Source organism: Pseudophryne corroboree, chromosome 5 (assembly GCF_028390025.1).
Source record: "Pseudophryne corroboree isolate aPseCor3 chromosome 5, aPseCor3.hap2, whole genome shotgun sequence".
In the NCBI taxonomy this organism is placed as follows: Eukaryota; Metazoa; Chordata; class Amphibia; order Anura; family Myobatrachidae; genus Pseudophryne; species Pseudophryne corroboree.
The window spans coordinates 123,056,158-123,073,071 of record NC_086448.1 but is presented as its reverse complement, the minus strand read 5'-3'; the positions used below and the strand labels follow the sequence as shown (position 1 = coordinate 123,073,071).

The window sequence follows — 16,914 nt, the reverse complement described above, 5'->3', positions numbered from 1 at the left end:
CCCTGCGCCGTCACAGGTAAGTATTATAGGACAGTGGGGGTAGGTTAATGGGGCCATTTTACAAGTATATTAACCAGCAGAACAGAAAATATACGTTATGGTAAGAACTTACCGTACATAACGGTATTTCTCCTATGTCCACAGGTTTCCACAAGATAACAATGGTTTATGATGGAGCGACAGCGTCTTGGCACCAAACGATCACAAGTTTTCAGTCCTCCCAGGATGCAACGGGCTCGTCCATATATCCCCGCCCACTGGCTCAGGCAAATCAGTTGTATTCCAAAGCATTTAGGCAGGAGCATTATGCAGAACCCTATTCAGGCGAGAAGAACACACATGCACACCCTTCTATGCAAGAGTTTAGTGAGTATAAAGATTCTCAAATCAGGTGCGTCAGGGTGGGATCCCTGTGGAAACCTGTGGACATAGGAGAAATACCGTTATCTACGGTAAGTTCTTACCATAACGTATATTTCTCCGGCAGGGTCCACAGGTTATCCACAGGATAACATTGGACTTCCCAAAGCAAATATTAGTGGTAGGGATGCTCCTGATTGGACAGGAGAACCTTACACCCAAATTCAGCGTCATGAGAGGCAAAAGTATCCAAGGTATAATGTCTAATTAATGTGTTAATGGCAGACCATGTGGCTGCCTTACATATCTGTTCTGCTGAAGCACCATGTTGTGCTGCCCATTAAGGACCTACCTTACGTGTAGAGTGAGCAGAGACACTAGCCGGAACAAGGAGATCAGCTTGAGAATATGCTTCTGAAATCGTCATTCGAAGCCATCTTGCCAGTGTCTGTTTAGTAGCAGGCCATCCCCTCTTGTGAAATCCGTAGAGAATGAAGAGAGAATATTTCTTTCTGATGGCACTGGTACGATCCACGTAGATTCTTAATGCACGGACTACATCCAGCGACGCTTCTCCCGCAGAAAGTCCAGATACCTGAAAAGCCGGGACTACAATTTCTTTGTTAAGGTGAAACTTAGATACCACCTTAGGAAGATAAAGCAGTTCTCAGAACTAGGTCTGGTTATCTGGATAAAAGATCAGAAAAGGAGATTTACATGACAGCGCTCCTAAATCTGATACTCTTCTAGCTGATGTCATAGTCAGTAGAAAGAGAACTTTAGCTGTCAACCATTTAAGATCCACTTTATTAAGTGGTTCAAACGGAGCAACTTGAAGAACTTTGAGAACCAGACTTAAATCCCAAGGCACTGCAGGAGGAACAAAAGGTGGTTGAATGTGCAGCATTCCCTGGAAAAAAGTATGCACATCCTGTAAATTGGCAATTTTCTTTTGGAACCATACAGTCAATGCTGATACTTGAACTCTCAAGGAAGCCACCTTCAAACCCTTATCCATTCCTGCCTGAAGGAAATCTAAGACTCTGGATACTCTGAACAATTTTGGATCCATATTTCTTTCACTGCACCAATGAATATAGGTTTGCCATATTCGGGGATAAATGCGAGCTGAGGAGGGTTTCCTTGCTCGGAGCATAGTTTGAATCACTTGTTGTGAGAAACCTCTTGACTTCAGGATAGAGGGTTCAATAGCCAAGCCGTCAAAGACAGTTGCTCCAGATGCCTGTGATAACAAGGACCCTGCATCAGTAGATCTGGACGTTGAGGGAGCAGAAATGGAGCATCCATCGACATCCTTTGTAGATCTATGTACCAATGCCTTCTGGGCCAAGCCGGGGGTTTTAAGAATCACAGCACCCTTTTTTTTATTTTCCTCACCACCCTGGGTAACAGGGAGATTGGAGGAAACAGGTATGCCAGATTAAAGTCCCATTTCACGGACAGTGCGTCCACAAGGATCGCTCCGGGATTTTTTGTTCTTGACCCGTATGCCGGTACTTTGTTGTTCAGACGGGACGCCATGAGATCTATCTCTGGTAACCCCCACTTGTTTACTAGAGTCTGAAAAACTTCCGGGTGTAAAGCCCATTCGCTTGCTCGAATGGTGTGTCAACTGAGAAAGTCCGCTTCCCAGTTTAGGACTCCTGGAACGAACACTGTGGACAGTGCTGGAAGATGGAGTTCTGCCCACTTTAGTATGTGACTTACTTCCTTCATTGCTTTTTGGCTGCGAGTTCCTCCCTGATGGTTGAGGTACGTTACTGCCGTTGCATTGTCCGAACGGATCTGGACTGGTTTTCCTTGCAGAATGTCCTTTGCCTGAATCAGTGCCATGTATATGGCCCGGAGTTCCAACAGGTTTATTGGCAGGCAACTTTCTTCTGTGGTCCATTGTCCCTGGAACCATAATCTTCCGGACACTGCTCCCCAGCTCTGAAGACTGGCATCCGTCGTCAGGATCTCCCAATCTGATATCCAAAAGGGTCTACCCTTGTCTAGATGGGATGTCTGCAGCCACCAGGCTAATGACCTTTTTACCTTTACTGGAAGTACCATCGTCTGTTTCTTTAATTGTCTGATGTACTCCATTCCATCTGGCCAGAATCAGATGCTGCAGAGGTCTTGAGTGGAATTGTGCATACTCCACCATGTCGAATGTTGACACCATCAAACCCATCACTCACATTGCTGCGTGAATTCATATTGTTTTGATGTGTAACAATTCCTGAGTTATTAACTGCACCTTGGATATCTTTTCCAGAGGTAAAAATATTTTCTGCAGACTTGAATCCAATACAGCCCCCAAGTGAATCATCCATTGTGACGGAATCAGAAACGACTTTCCCCAATTTATGAGCCATCCGTGCTTCTGTAGACAAGTTATGGTCTGTTGTAGATGGCTCAAGAGCAATTCCTGGGATTGTGCCAGGATTAAAAGATCGTCGAGGTATGGAAAGATTCTTATCCCCTGCTTGCGGAGATAAGCTGCATAACCACCATGATCTTGGTAAATACTCTGGGGGCTGTGGCTAACCCAAAGGGTAAGGCCTGGAACTGAAAATGTTGCTGGAGGATGGCGAACCTGAGACAACACTAATGGGACAATGCTATAGGTACATGCAGGTAAGCATCCTGTATATCCAGAGATACCATGTAATCCCCTGGTTCCATGGCCAAAACTATGGAGTGTAACGTCTCCATGTGGAACTGTGGTACCCAAATGTATTTGTTTAACATTTTGAGATTGAGAATTGGCCGGAATGGCCCATTTGGCTTCTGAACCAAAAATAGGTTGGAGTAAAAACCCTGTCCCCGTTGTGCTGGGGGTACTGGAATAATTACTCCTGACTGAAGCAATTTCTGAACTGCTTCTTGCAGGGCTCTGGTCTTCGTCTCTATATGAGACGGACTGGTGCAGAAGAACCTTCGAGGAGGATGCTTCTTGAAAGGGAAAACATAACCCAGAGATACCGCTTCTTGCGCCCAAGCATCTGTTGTCGACTGCTGCCCTATGTGTGCAAACTGAAGAAGTCGGCCCCCTACCCTGTGGTCCCCCAGGCGGAAGCCTGCACCATCAGGCTGATGGCTTATGTTCTGGTTTGGAAGCAGGCCCCCTGGTGGCCCATTGCTTCTTCGCCTTGCCAAACTTATTGTACTGGGGCTGTTTAGAATCATTTTTCCCTTTTGTTTTTCCTTGCCACCGAAATGGCCAAAACCCCGAACCCCTAGGCCTAGGGTTATAATTGGCAGGAAACTTGACCTTCTTGGATTCTGTTTCTGACTCCAGAATATATGTCAATTCCTTACCAAAGAGAATATTCCCAACAAAAGGCAAATCTTCCAGAACCTTTTTGGATTCTGAATCAGCTTTCCATGTACGTAGCCAAATTGCTCTGCGAGCAGCTACCGTTAAGGATGACGCTTTGGAAGCAATAGTACCCATATCCATTGCTGCTTCTTCTAAGAATACCGCAGCCTGCTTTATGTGAGCTATATGGGATTCCTGCTCCTTAGTAGGTAACGGAAGCCTGTTTTCCAGTTCGTCAGCCCATTCAGTAACCGCCTTTGCCATCCATGCTGAGGCCATAGCTGGCCTTATGACTGCCCCTGACAGAGAAAATATGTTTTTCAAAAACCCATCCACTCTTCTGTCTGTGACATCATTTAATGATGTTGACGGTAAAGGCAATATAGACTTTCGCACTAAACGAATGACGTGCGTATCTACCTTAGGAGGCACTTCTCTTTTTAAACAGTCCCCAGTTGGAAAAGGGTAAAAAGAATCCCATTTTTTTGGAATTTTATATTTCTTATTGGGTGTAGCCCAAGCTTCCTCCATAATTTCCGTCAGCTCTTCTGACCCTGGAAACTCGACCCTAACTGTTTTGGGACGTTTAAACACAGGTGCCTTAGTTTTTATTACTGGCTCTGCTGAATCCTCTAGGGACAGAAAAGCCTTCATTGCTCCAATTAACTCAGCTATATCCTCTGAGCTGATTACTTCACCATATGAAGAACAGGTAGAAGGTGAGTATATGGAGCTATCCTCATCTGATGTATCATCCTGTGTAGCCTGTGAATTTGATGATATATTTACCCTTGGTTTATCAGCTTGTTGACTTGGAGAAGCTGTTGGGGCTATACCACAAGAAGGGAGCTGCATGTATGGGTTAATAGTGTACCCTACTGCTGAGGTTGAAGCTGTAGGAACTAACCTTTCAGCTATACTGGACAAGGTTTGTGCAAACATAGCCCAAGGGGTAAATTTACTAAGATGGGAGTTCTATTTAAGATGGGATGTTGCCCATAGCAACCAATCAGATTCCTGGTATTATCTTCTAGAAGGTGCTAGATAAATGAGAAGTAGAAGCTGATTGGTTGCTATGGGTAACATCCCATCTTAAATAGAACTCCCATCTTAGTAAATTTACCTCCAGGGCGGATCTAACTGCCGTTGAACAGGAATGTGCCTTGCAATCTGCTGAAACGCAAAACAATTTACACATAACCCATCATGTGCCAGATGCTGAGAGGATAATCCCACTTTGCAGGATAAACATGTTATGAGTGTTGGTGTTACTGTTAATGTAACCTAGTCACCGTTGCCGCTCTTAGACATAATAAATAATCAGCTTTCACAGTATACTACACAATCTGTGACTGTAATCACTTTACTATATTTAAAGTGATATCAATCTGACCCCAACCCAAGCACCAGCATTAAGGCTCAGAAGAAACCACTGTAACATATATAAAGTCAGCAATCACACTAGCAGTCAGTCACATGTTATATATTAGTCATATGAGCAATTTATCAACTACAAACACATTTCAAAGTATGTAGGAGTACATTTACTGAATTCTGTTCTATACAATTATTTAACGAATTTAGACGCATTGCGAAGAAAACCACAGTAATGTACACAGACTCATATGCAATAGGCACTAAAGTTAACTATTCATACTGACAAAAGTAGATAGAAAATAAGATTTTAAACCTACCGGTAAATCTATTTCTCCTAGTCCGTAGAGGATGCTGGGGACTCCGTAAGGACCATGGGGTATAGACTGGCTCCGCAGGAGATAGGGCACCTAAAAAGAACTTTGACTATGGGTGTGCACTGGCTCCTCCCTCTATGCCCCTCCTCCAGACCTCAGTTAGAGAACTGTGCCCAGAGGAGATACACAATACAAGGCAGGATTTAGAAATCCAAGGGCAAGATTCATACCAGCCCACACCAATCATACCATGTAACCTGGATCATACATAACCAGTTAACCGTATGAACAACAACAGTAACGGTCCAAGACCGATTTCAACTGTAACATAACCCTTATGTAAGCAAAAACTATATACAAGTCTTGCAGAGTTTCCGCACTGGGACGGGCGCCCAGCATCCTCTACGGACTAGGAGAAATAGATTTACCGGTAGGTTTAAAATCTTATTTTCTCTTACGTCCTAGAGGATGCTGGGGACTCCGTAAAGACCATGGGGTTTATACCAAAGCATCCAATCGGGCGGGAGAGTGCGTATGACTCTGCAGCACCGACAGAGCAAACGCTAGGTCCTCATCAGCCAGGGTATCAACCTTGTAGAATTTAGCAAAAGCGTTTGACCCCGACCAAGTCGCCGCTCGGCAAAGTTGTAATGCCGAGACGCCTCGGGCAGCCGCCCAAGAAGAGCCCACCTTCCTAGTGGAATGGGCCTTAACCGAATTTGGCACCGGCAATCCAGCCGTAGAGTGAGCCTGCTGAATCGTATTACAGATCCAGTGAGCAATAGTCTGCTTCGAAGCAGGTGCGCCAATCTTATTGGCCGCATACAGGACAAACAGAGCCTCCGTTTTCCTAATTCTAGCCGTCCTGGCTACATAAATCTTTAAGGCCCTGACTACGTCCAGGGATCTGGAATCCTCCAGGTCACTTGTAGCCACAGACACTACAATAGGTTGATTCACATGGAATGAAGAAACCACCTTAGACAAAAATTGCGGACGTGTCCTCAATTCAGCTCGATCCACATGAAAATTCAAGTAGGGGCTTTTGTGTGACAAAGCCGCCAATTCTGATACTCGCCTTGCTGATGCCAAGGCCAACAACATGACCACCTTCCAAGTAAGAAATTTCAACTCAACCTTGTTAAGGGGTTCAAACCAGTGTGATTTTAGGAACTGCAACACCACGTTGAGGTCCCACGGTGCCACTGGAGGCACAAAAGGAGGCTGGATGTGTAGCACTCCCTTTACAAACGTCTGGACTTCTGGAAGAGAAGCCAATTCCTTCTGAAAGAAAATCGAGAGGACCGAAATCTGAACCTTAACAGAGCCTAATTTCAGGCCCATATCCACTCCTGTCTGTAGGAAGTGGAGAACACAACCCAGATGAAAATCTTCCGTAGGTGCATTCTTGGTCTCACACCAAGACACATACTTTCGCCAGAGACGGTGATAATGCTTAACCGTCACCTCCTTCCTAGCCTTTATTAAAGTAGGGATGACCTCTTCCGGAATCCCCTTTTTCGCTAGGATTCGGCATTCAACCGCCATGCCGTCAAACGTAACCGCGGTAAGTCCTGAAATACACAGGGCCCCTGTTGCAACAGGTCTTCCCTCAGAGGAAGAGGCCAGGGATCTCCTGTGAGCATCTCTTGTAGATCTGAGTACCAGGCCCTTCGAGGCCAGTCTGGGACAACGCGTATCGTCTGTACTCTTCTTTGCCTTATGATCCTCAACACCTTTGTGATGAGAGGAAGAGGAGGAAACACGTAGACCGATTTGAACACCCACGGTGTTATCAGAGCGTCTACTGCCACTGCCTGAGGGTCCCGAGACCTGGCACAATACCTCCGAAGCTTTTTGTTGAGGCGCGACGCCATCATGTCTATTTGAGGAGTTCCCCAAAGTTGTGTTATGTCTGCAAAGACTTCTTGATGAAGTCCCCACTCTCCTGGATGGAGATCGTGTCTGCTGAGGAAGTACGCTTCCCAGTTGTCCACTCCCGGAATGAAGACAGCCGACAGAGCGCTTACATGATTTTCCGCCCAGCGAAGAATCCTGGTGGCTTCCGCCATCGCGACTCTGCTTCTTGTCCCGCCTTGGCGGTTCACATGAGCCATTGCTGTGACATTGTCTGATTGAATCAGAACCGGTAGGTTTCGAAGAAGACTCTCCGCTTGTCGAAGGCCGTTGTAAATGGCCCCGAGTTCCAACACATTGATGTGTAGACAGGACTCCTGGTCTGACCAAAGTCCCTGAAAATTTTTTCCCTGTGTGACCGCTCCCCATCCTCGGAGGCTCGCGTCCGTGGTAACCAGGATCCAGTCCTGAATTCCGAACCGGCGACCCTCCAGCAGGTGAGCACTTTGCAACCACCACAGGAGAGACACTCTGGCCCCTGGGGACAGAGTTATTTTCCGATGTAAGTGCAGATGGGACCCGGACCACTTGTCCAGAAGGTCCCATTGAAAAGTCCTTGCATGGAACCTTCCGAAGGGAATGGCCTCGTAGGCCGCCACCATTTTTCCCAGAACTCGAGTGCATTGGTGAACTGACACCCTTTTCGGTTTTAGCAGGTCTCTGACCCTGTTCTGGATGTCCTGGGCTCTCTCTATTGGGAGGAAGACCTTAATTTGTTCCGTATCCAGTATCATACCTAGGAACGGTAGTCGAGTTGTCGGAATCAACTGTGACTTCGGTAGATTTAGAATCCAACCGTGTTGCTGGAGTACTCTCAGAGAGAGCGCCACACTGCTCAGCAATTTCTCCCTTGATCCTCGCTTTTATCAGGAGATCGTCCAAGTATGGGATAATTGTGACTCCATGCTTGCGCAGGACCACCATCATTTCCGCCATTATCTTGGTGAAAATCCTCGGGGCCGTGGAAAGTCCAAACGGCAACGTCTGAAATTGGTAATGACAATCCTGCACAGCGAATCTCAGGTATTCCTGATGGGGGGGCATATATGGGGACATGGAGGTACGCATCCTTTATGTCCAGAGACACCATAAACTCCCCCTCCTCCATGTTGGCTATTATCGCTCTGAGTGATTCCATTTTGAATTTGAATCTTTTTATGTACAGGTTTAGGGATTTCAGATTCAAAATAGGTCTGACCGAACCGTCCTGTTTCGGGACCACAAATAGGGTTGAGTAGTAACCTCTTCCCTGCTGGTGCAGGGGAACCTTGATTATCACTTGCTGTATACACAGCGTTTGAATTGCAGCTAACACTACATCCCTTTCCGATGTGGAAGCTGATAGGGCCGATTTCAAAAATCGGCGCGGGGGCACCTCCTCGAATTCCAGTTTGTACCCCTGGGAAACTATTTCCAACACCCAGGGATTCAGGTCTGATCTGACCCAGGTCTGACTGAAAAGTCGAAGACGTGCCCCCACCGGTGCGGACTCCCTCAGGGGAGCCCCAGCGTCATGCTGTGGGTTTTGGAGCAGCCGGGGAGGACTTTTGGTCCTGGGCACCTGCCAAAGCAGGTGCACTTTTGCCTCTGCCCTTACCTCTGGCGAGGAAAGAGGATCCCCGACCTCTTCTGGACTTGTGCGACCGAAAGGACTGCATCTGATAGGGTGTTGCTTTCTTTTGCTGTTGGGGAATATATGGTAAAAAATTTGATTTACCTGCTGTAGCTGTGGAAACCAGGTCCGTCTGCCCATCCCCAAACAATACCTCACCCTTATAGGGTAGTACTTCCATATGTTTTTTGGAATCCGCATCACCCGTCCATTGGCGAGTCCATAAGGATCTTCTCGCCGAGATAGACATGGCATTGGCCCTAGAAGCTAGCAGTCCAATGTCCCTTTGAGCATCCCTCATAAATAAGACTGCGTCTTTAATATGGGCTAGAGTTAAGAATATAGTATCCTTATCCATATTATCAAATTGATCTGTCAGCTCATCTGTCCAAGCTGCAATTACGCTACACACCCATGCCGACGCAATTGTCGGTCTTAGCACAGCACCCGTATGAGAATAAATACACTTTAAGGTAGTTTCTTGCCTGCGATCTGCAGGGTCCTTAAGGGCCGCTGTGTCAGGAGACGGTAGCGCCACTTTCTTGGACAAGCGCGTCAGGGCCTTGTCCACAGTGGGGGGTGATTCCCAAATCTCCCTGTCCTGCTTAGGGAAGGGGTATGCCATATAAATTATTTTGGGGATCTGCGGTCTCTTTTCCGGAGTCTCCCAAGCTTTTCCAAAGAAATCATTTAATTCATGAGATGTGGGAAAATTAATAATCTGTTTCTTTTCCTTAAACATGTGTACCCTTGTGTCGGGGACCGAGGGTTCATCCTCAATATACAACACATCCCTTATTGCAACAATCATACACTGAATGGTTTTAGTCACCGTAGGGTGCTATTTTGCTTCGTCATAGTCGACACTGGAATCAGAATCCGTGTCGGTAGTAGTGTCTTGTGTTAAGGGACGCTTTTGAGACCCCGACGGGCCCTGTGAGTCGGTCCAATCCGAGGATTGACCCCCTGATGTCCCCCCTAATTCAGCCTTATCAAGCCTTTTATGTAAAGATGCCACACTTGCATTCAACATATGCCACATGTCCATCCATTCCGGAGTCGGCACAACCGACGGGGACACACCACTCATTTGCTCCACCTCCTCCTTGGAGAAGCCTTCCGCTTCAGACATGTCGACACCACGTACCGACACCCCACACACACAGGGATTAACCAACAAGGGGACAAAACCCCAACCAGGCCCTTAGGAGAGACAGAGAGAGAGAGAGAGAGAGAGAGAGAGAGAGAGAGAGAGAGAGAGAGAGAGAGAGAGTATGCCAGCACACACACAGCGCTTAATAACACTGTGGAAAAATATGACCAGATAGCGCTTTTTTATATAATAATATTCCAATTCCCACTCACTGTGTCGCCAATGTGCCCCCCTCCTCTCTTTTCCAGCCTGTGAAGTTCAGCAGGGGAGAAACCAGGGAGCCAGCGTTCAGCATGCAGCCTCTGTGGAGAAAATGGCGCTGGTTAGTGCTGAGGATCAAGCCCCGCCCACCCGACGGCGGGCTTCGGTCCCAGTGCTTTTTTTATTAAAATGGCGGGGGATTCTTGGATTTACTGCCTCCGCAGCCTAATCCATCTTAACATGCCCAGAAGTGAGGAATATTGCTGCCCAGGGCTACCCCCCCAGCGCCCTGCACCCTTCAGTGCTGCTCTGTGTGTGTATAGTGGGAGCAATGGCGCGCAGCTTACCGCTGCGCGCCTTACCTCATGAAGATCTGATGTCTTCTGCCGCCTGATGTCTTCTGCCTTCTCATACTCACCCGGCTTCTATCTTCGGCATCTGTGAGGAGGACGGCGGCGCGGCTCCGGGACGAACCCCAGGTGAGAACTGTGTTCCGACACCCTCTGGAGCTAATGGTGTCCAGTAGCCTAGAAACAGAGCCCAACCGTAAAGCCAGCTCTGCTTCTCTCTCCTCAGTCCCACGATGCAGGGAGCCTGTTGCCAACAGAACTCCCTGAAAATAAAAAACATAACAAAATTCTTTTAAAACAGAAAACTCTGGAGAGCTCTCTGCAGTGTACCCTTTCTCCTCTGGGCACAGAATCTAACTGAGGTCTGGAGGAGGGGCATAGAGGAAGGAGCCAGTGCACACCCATAGTCAAAGTTCTTTTTAGGTGCCCTATCTCCTGCGGAGCCCGTCTATACCCCATGGTCCTTACGGAGTCCCCAGCATCCTCTAGGACGTAAGAGAAATTTAATGCTGTATAACCCGTACTCCGTAGAGTGGGATACAGGGAGACTCACCTCACTTCCAAGATCGATCCATACGTTAGCAAACGCTGAGTGGATCCAGACACAGACGCACCGGTCTGCGACCCGGTCTCCTCGCGATAACACTTAGTGTACACTGACACAGCGGCCTATGCTGTGACCGAGACCCCTCGTGGTAGCGTCTGAGACTGAAGTGAGGCAACAGTTCATGGCGGTAGACTCGCGGAAACTGGTCATGAACTGGGGAGAGGGGCGACCAGGAGAGCGTCTGACTCTCCACCGCTGACATCAACCCTAGGGATCGCAGCCTCATACTAATCCTGGTGCCTTATGATCCCTAAGGCCTAGCGCTGGAGTACCCGTGGTGGCGGCACGCCAGCCACTGTTTGGTAGTCTCCTCCCAATACAGTGCGGCTGTGTCCGTATTCCCCTTCTAAGTGGAACCGATGCCTTATCTTCTCCCCGTGCTCCGGCCACAGCTTGGTAACGTATGCTGGACCTGCTAGCTATATCCGACACAGATGCCCGTCGAGACAGCACTTGTACCGTGGGTAAGAGAGCTTAGGGCTGCCAAACACAGCAGCCCTGTGATCATGGTCCGGCTCCTGACGCACCAAACAAAAAACTGATTTGCCTGAGCCAGTGGGCGGGGATATATATGGATGAGCCCGTTGCATCCTGGGAGAACTGAAAGCTTGTGATCGTTTGGTGCCAATCCGCTGACGCTCCATCATATCCCATTGTTATCCTGTGGAGAACCTGTGGACCCTGCTGGAGAAATGTTCTATGAATATGTCACATGTATACTACAGACATGTGCCGAGCACATTTGAAGAGTACACCCCGCTCACCCCCCTCCCCCTCCTACCCCACCCAATGCTAATGAACACCGTAGGACATCTGATGTGAAAAGAATGTATAACATTGCTTACCAATTTCTTTTAGACTAGTGAGGGATGTTTAGCAAATAGAAGATCATCTGGATGTCAATACCATAAACAAAAAAATCCTAAATCAGTGGTTTTTAACCTCAACCCTCAAGTTTTCCCAACAGGGCATTTTCTGAGGATTTCGGTCCATGGAAACAGGTGGAATAATTACTGACGCAGCAAAACAGATAACTCTCCCATGCATGGTTAATGAAGTCCACAAAACACGAGCTGTTGGTGATACTTCAAAACTGAAGTGGAGAACCTCTGCCCTAATGGTTTCTAAACTAACCTTTATTTTCTTCCAAGTCATTCGGTGCAACAACCTCTGGGCTTTCTTGCTTTTCATACACCTCATCTACAGTCTCATTAAGGTTAGACTTGGTGGGTATGTGATTAGGAATGTCGGAAATATCTTCACTATGGTTCATATGTAAACCACTGGCAATTGCTTCATCCAGGCATGGCTCGGGTGTTGAATCCTCATTCATAGCCTTTTCCTCTATTACAAAAAATCAAAACAAACAGGTGATGTCCACTGTCTAGGTAACATAGTGAATGAATTTCTTGCGATGTCCAGCAGCGCACATTACTGTAATTACCATGGCCGGCTATTTGCCTGACTGTTGCGTAGACAAGGCACAGCTATCCCTATGAATTGAACCACTCCCACCGTTTGGGTTCTCATACAACTATACTATTAGCGCCACATGGTGCGAGACGCCTAGCACGACCCACGGGAACTGATGCACAAGCTGCCCACCTTTTCCTCAATTTTGCGTCTAGGCAAATATATACAAGACGATTAAGAGGTGGACGCAAACTGAACAGTCGCAGAATCTTTGTACTCAGCAGGGTTGTGAAAATATACAAAAGCCACAAAAGTCAAGTTTAGTTAAAAGACGCTCTCCGTCGTTTTCGGTCATCTGTTGCTATGTTTTAGGAGTAATATGTTGGAAGCAAAGGAATTTGTATAAGGTGGCACATAATGGAAAAATTATGCTGGGCACGCCCCCTACAGTAATGAAAAGGGGACGTCTTCAGGAAACACCCCCTTTTCTAGTGGCCATGCCCCATTTTCATTTTCCTAGTTATTTCAGAAAAGAGAGCAGTTTCCTTTGTGCTAGGTTTTCATAGATGTCCCCAATTACTTGTAGAGGAGAAAAAATGCCTAAAGCCCAGTTGATTTGATAAAGTTGTATAGTTACATAGAGACCACTCTAGCAGCCTGCACCTAATCAGTAAGGGGGGACATATTTAGACATGATAGGTCGCTACAGCTACTGTAGCAATACATAACATATACAATTTTGCCCTTAAAATGTAAAATATGCCCTTCTCACTGATTAGGTGCAGGGTGCTAGAGTGCCCATTATTACTCACAAAGATATATAATAAATGCGGCCTGGCCAACCTGCTGCTCTCCAGCTATTGTGTATCTATACATTCCAGCATGCCCTACCACAGTTTTAGCATTCCCTAATAGCAAAACTGTTGGAGGGCACACTGGGACTTGTAGTTTCACAACAGTTGGTGAGCCACAGGTTGGCTGGGCCTGTTGTAGATGAATAAATTGGTTAAAAAAAAACCTGCATACGCTTATGTAATTAGGGGCACTTTTCATTTACCTACCCACAGTTGAGGTAGCCACTTGTGGGCTGAGCAGATATCCGTGAGCATGCATCTTAAGTAATTCACTAGTAACCAGGGTCTTGCGAAGCCATTAGCCTCAGGGCTATCAGGGAATGGATAGACTGCAGCCTCATTGGCTCAGCTGCCTCCATTGTTACAGTGCATTTTAGTAATGTGCAGTCAGTCAGTTTGGATGCAATAAATCCCATCAAATAAAATAAGAATTTACTCACCGGTAATTCTATTTCTCGTAGTCCGTAGTGGATGCTGGGAACTCCGTAAGGACCATGGGGAATAGCGGGCTCCGAAGGAGGCTGGGCACTCTAGAAAGATTTATGACTACCTGGTGTGCACTGGCTCCTCCCACTATGACCCTCCTCCAAGCCTCAGTTAGGACACTGTGCCCGGACGAGCAGACATAATAAGGAAGGATTTAGAATCCCGGGTAAGACTCTTACCAGCCACACCAATCACACCGTACAACTCGTGATACTATATCCAGTTTGACAGTATGAAAACAACTGAGCCTCTCAACAGATGGCTCAACAATAACCCTTTAGTTAACAATAACTATTTACAAGTATTGCAGACAATCCGCACTTGGGATGGGCGCCCAGCATCCACTACGGACTACGAGAAATAGAATTACCGGTGAGTAAATTCTTATTTTCTCTAACGTCCTAGTGGATGCTGGGAACTCCGTAAGGACCATAGGGATTATACCAAAGCTCCCAAACGGGCGGGAGAGTGCGGATGACTCTGTAGCACCGAATGAGAGAACTCCAGGTCCTCCTCAGCCAGGGTATCAAATTTGTAGAATTTTGCAAACGTGTTTGCCCCTGACCAAGTAGCTGCTCGGCAAAGTTGTAAAGCCGAGACCCCTCGGGCAGCCGCCCAAGATGAGCCCACCTTCCTTGTGGAATGGGCATTTACAGATTTTGGCTGTGGTATGCCTGCCACAGAATGTGCAAGCTGAATTGTACTACAAATCCAGCGAGCAATAGACTGCTTAGAAGCAGGAGCACCCAGCTTGTTGGGTGCATACAGGATAAACAGCGAGTCAGAGTTTCTGACTCCAGCCGTCCTGGAAACATATATTTTCAGGGCCCTGACAACGTCTAGCAACTTGGAGTCCTCCAATTCACTAGTAGCCGCCGGCACCACAATAGGCTGGTTCAGGTGAAACGCTGACACCACCTTAGGAAGAAATTGGGGACGAGTCCTCAATTCTGCCCTATCCATATGGAAAATCAGATAAGGGCTTTTACATGATGAAGCCGCCAATTCTGACACTCGCCTGGCTGAAGCCAAGGCCAATAACATGACCACTTTCCACGTGAGATATTTTAGATCCACGGTTTTTAGTGGCTCAAACCAATGTGATTTTAAGAAAACTCAACACCACGTTGAGATCCCAAGGTGCCACAGGGGGCACAAACGGGGGCTGAATATGCAGCACTCCTTTCACAATGCCTGAACTTCAGGTACTGAAGCTAATTCTTTTTGAAAGAAAATCGACAGAGCCGAGATCTGTACTTTAATGGAGCCTAGACTTAGGCCCATATTCACTCCTGCTTGCAGGAAATGTAGAAATCGACCTAGTGGAAATTCCTCTGTTGGGGCCTTTTTGGCCTCGCACCATGCAACATATTCCCACCACATTCGGTGATAATGCTTTGCCGTAACATCTTTCCTGGCTTTAATAAGCGCAGGAATTACTTCTTCCGGAATACCCATTTCCTTCAGGATCCGGCGCTCAATCGCCATGCCGTCAAACGCAGCCGCGGTAAGTCTTGGAACAGACAGGGCCCCTGCTGAAGCAGGTCCTGTCTGAGCGGCAGAGGCCATGGGTCCTCTGATATCATTTCCTGAAGTTCCAGGTACCAAGCCCTTCTTGGCCAATCCGGAACCACGAGTATCGTTCTTACTCCTCGCCATCTTATTATTCTCAGTACCTTTGGTATGAGAGGCAGAGTAGGGAACACATAAACCGACTGGTACACCCACGGTGTCACTAGAGCGTCCACAGCTATCGCCTGAGGGTCCCTTGACCTGGCGCAATATCTCTTTAGCTTTTTGTTGAGGCGGGACGCCATCATGTCCACCTGTGGCCTTTCCCAACGGTTTACCAACAGCAGGAAGACTTCTGGATGAAGTCCCCACTCTCCCGGGTGTAGGTCGTGTCTGCTGAGGAAGTCTGCTTCCCAGTTGTCCACTCCCGGAATGAACACTGCTGACAGTGCTAGTACGTGATTTTCCGCCCATCGGAGAATCCTTGTGGCTTCTGCCATTGCCATCCTGCTTCTTGTGCCGCCCTGTCGGGTCACATGGGCGACTGCCGTGATGTTGTCTGACTGTATCAGTACCGGCTGGTTTTGAAGCAGGGGTCTTGCCTGACTTAGGGCATTGTAAATGGCCCTCCGTTCCAGAATTTATATGTAGGGAAGTCTCCTGACTTGACCATAGGCCCTGGAAGTTTCTTCCCTGTGTGACTGCTCCCCAGCCTTGAAGGCTGGCATCCGTGGTCACCAGGACCCAGTCCTGTATGCCGAAACTGCGGCCCTCTAGAAGATGAGCACCCTGCATCCACCACAGTAGAGACACCCTGGTCCTTGGAGACAGGGTTATCATTTGATGCATTTGAAGATGCGATCCCGACCACTTATCTAAGAGGTCTCACGGGAAGGTCCTCGCATGGAACCTGCCGAATGGAATTGCTTCGTATGAAGCCACCAATTTTCCCAGGACTCGTGTGCAACGATGCACCGATACCCTTTTTGGTTTTAGGAGGTCTCTGACTAGAGATGACAGCTCCTTGGCTTTCTCCTGCGGGAGAAACACTTTTTTCTGTTCTGTGTCCAAAATCATCCCCAGGAACAGTAAGCGAGTGGAAGGAACCAGCTGTGACTTTGGAATGTTCAGAATCCAGCCATGCTGTTGTAGCACCTCCTGAGATAGTGCTACTCCGACCAGTAACTGCTCCCTGGACCTTGCCTTTATAAGGAGATCATCCAAGTATGGGATAAATAAAAACTCCCTTTTTTTTGAAGGAGTATCATCATTTCTGCCATTACCTTGGTAAACACCCTCGGTGCCGTGGACAGTCCAAACGGTAATGTCTGGAATTGGTAATGGCAATCCTGTACCACAATCTGAGGTACTCCTGGTGAGGAAGGTAAATAGGGACATGCAGGTAAGCATCCTTGATGTCCAGGGATACC

The 16,914-nt window shown here is 47.5% G+C and overlaps 1 protein-coding gene across 5 annotated transcripts in view; it reads right to left on the bottom strand.

The window, feature by feature from the left end:
* ACBD5 (acyl-CoA binding domain containing 5) overlaps positions 1 to 16,914 on the bottom strand; it is a 117,788-nt gene that overhangs the window by 38,609 nt on the left and 62,265 nt on the right. For all 5 annotated transcript variants that reach the window (XM_063921675.1, XM_063921673.1, XM_063921677.1 and 2 more), the window contains one exon: positions 12,354 to 12,563. In XM_063921675.1, the coding sequence (XP_063777745.1) occupies positions 12,354 to 12,563 (210 nt within the window). The remainder of the gene's footprint in view (positions 1 to 12,353; positions 12,564 to 16,914) is intronic.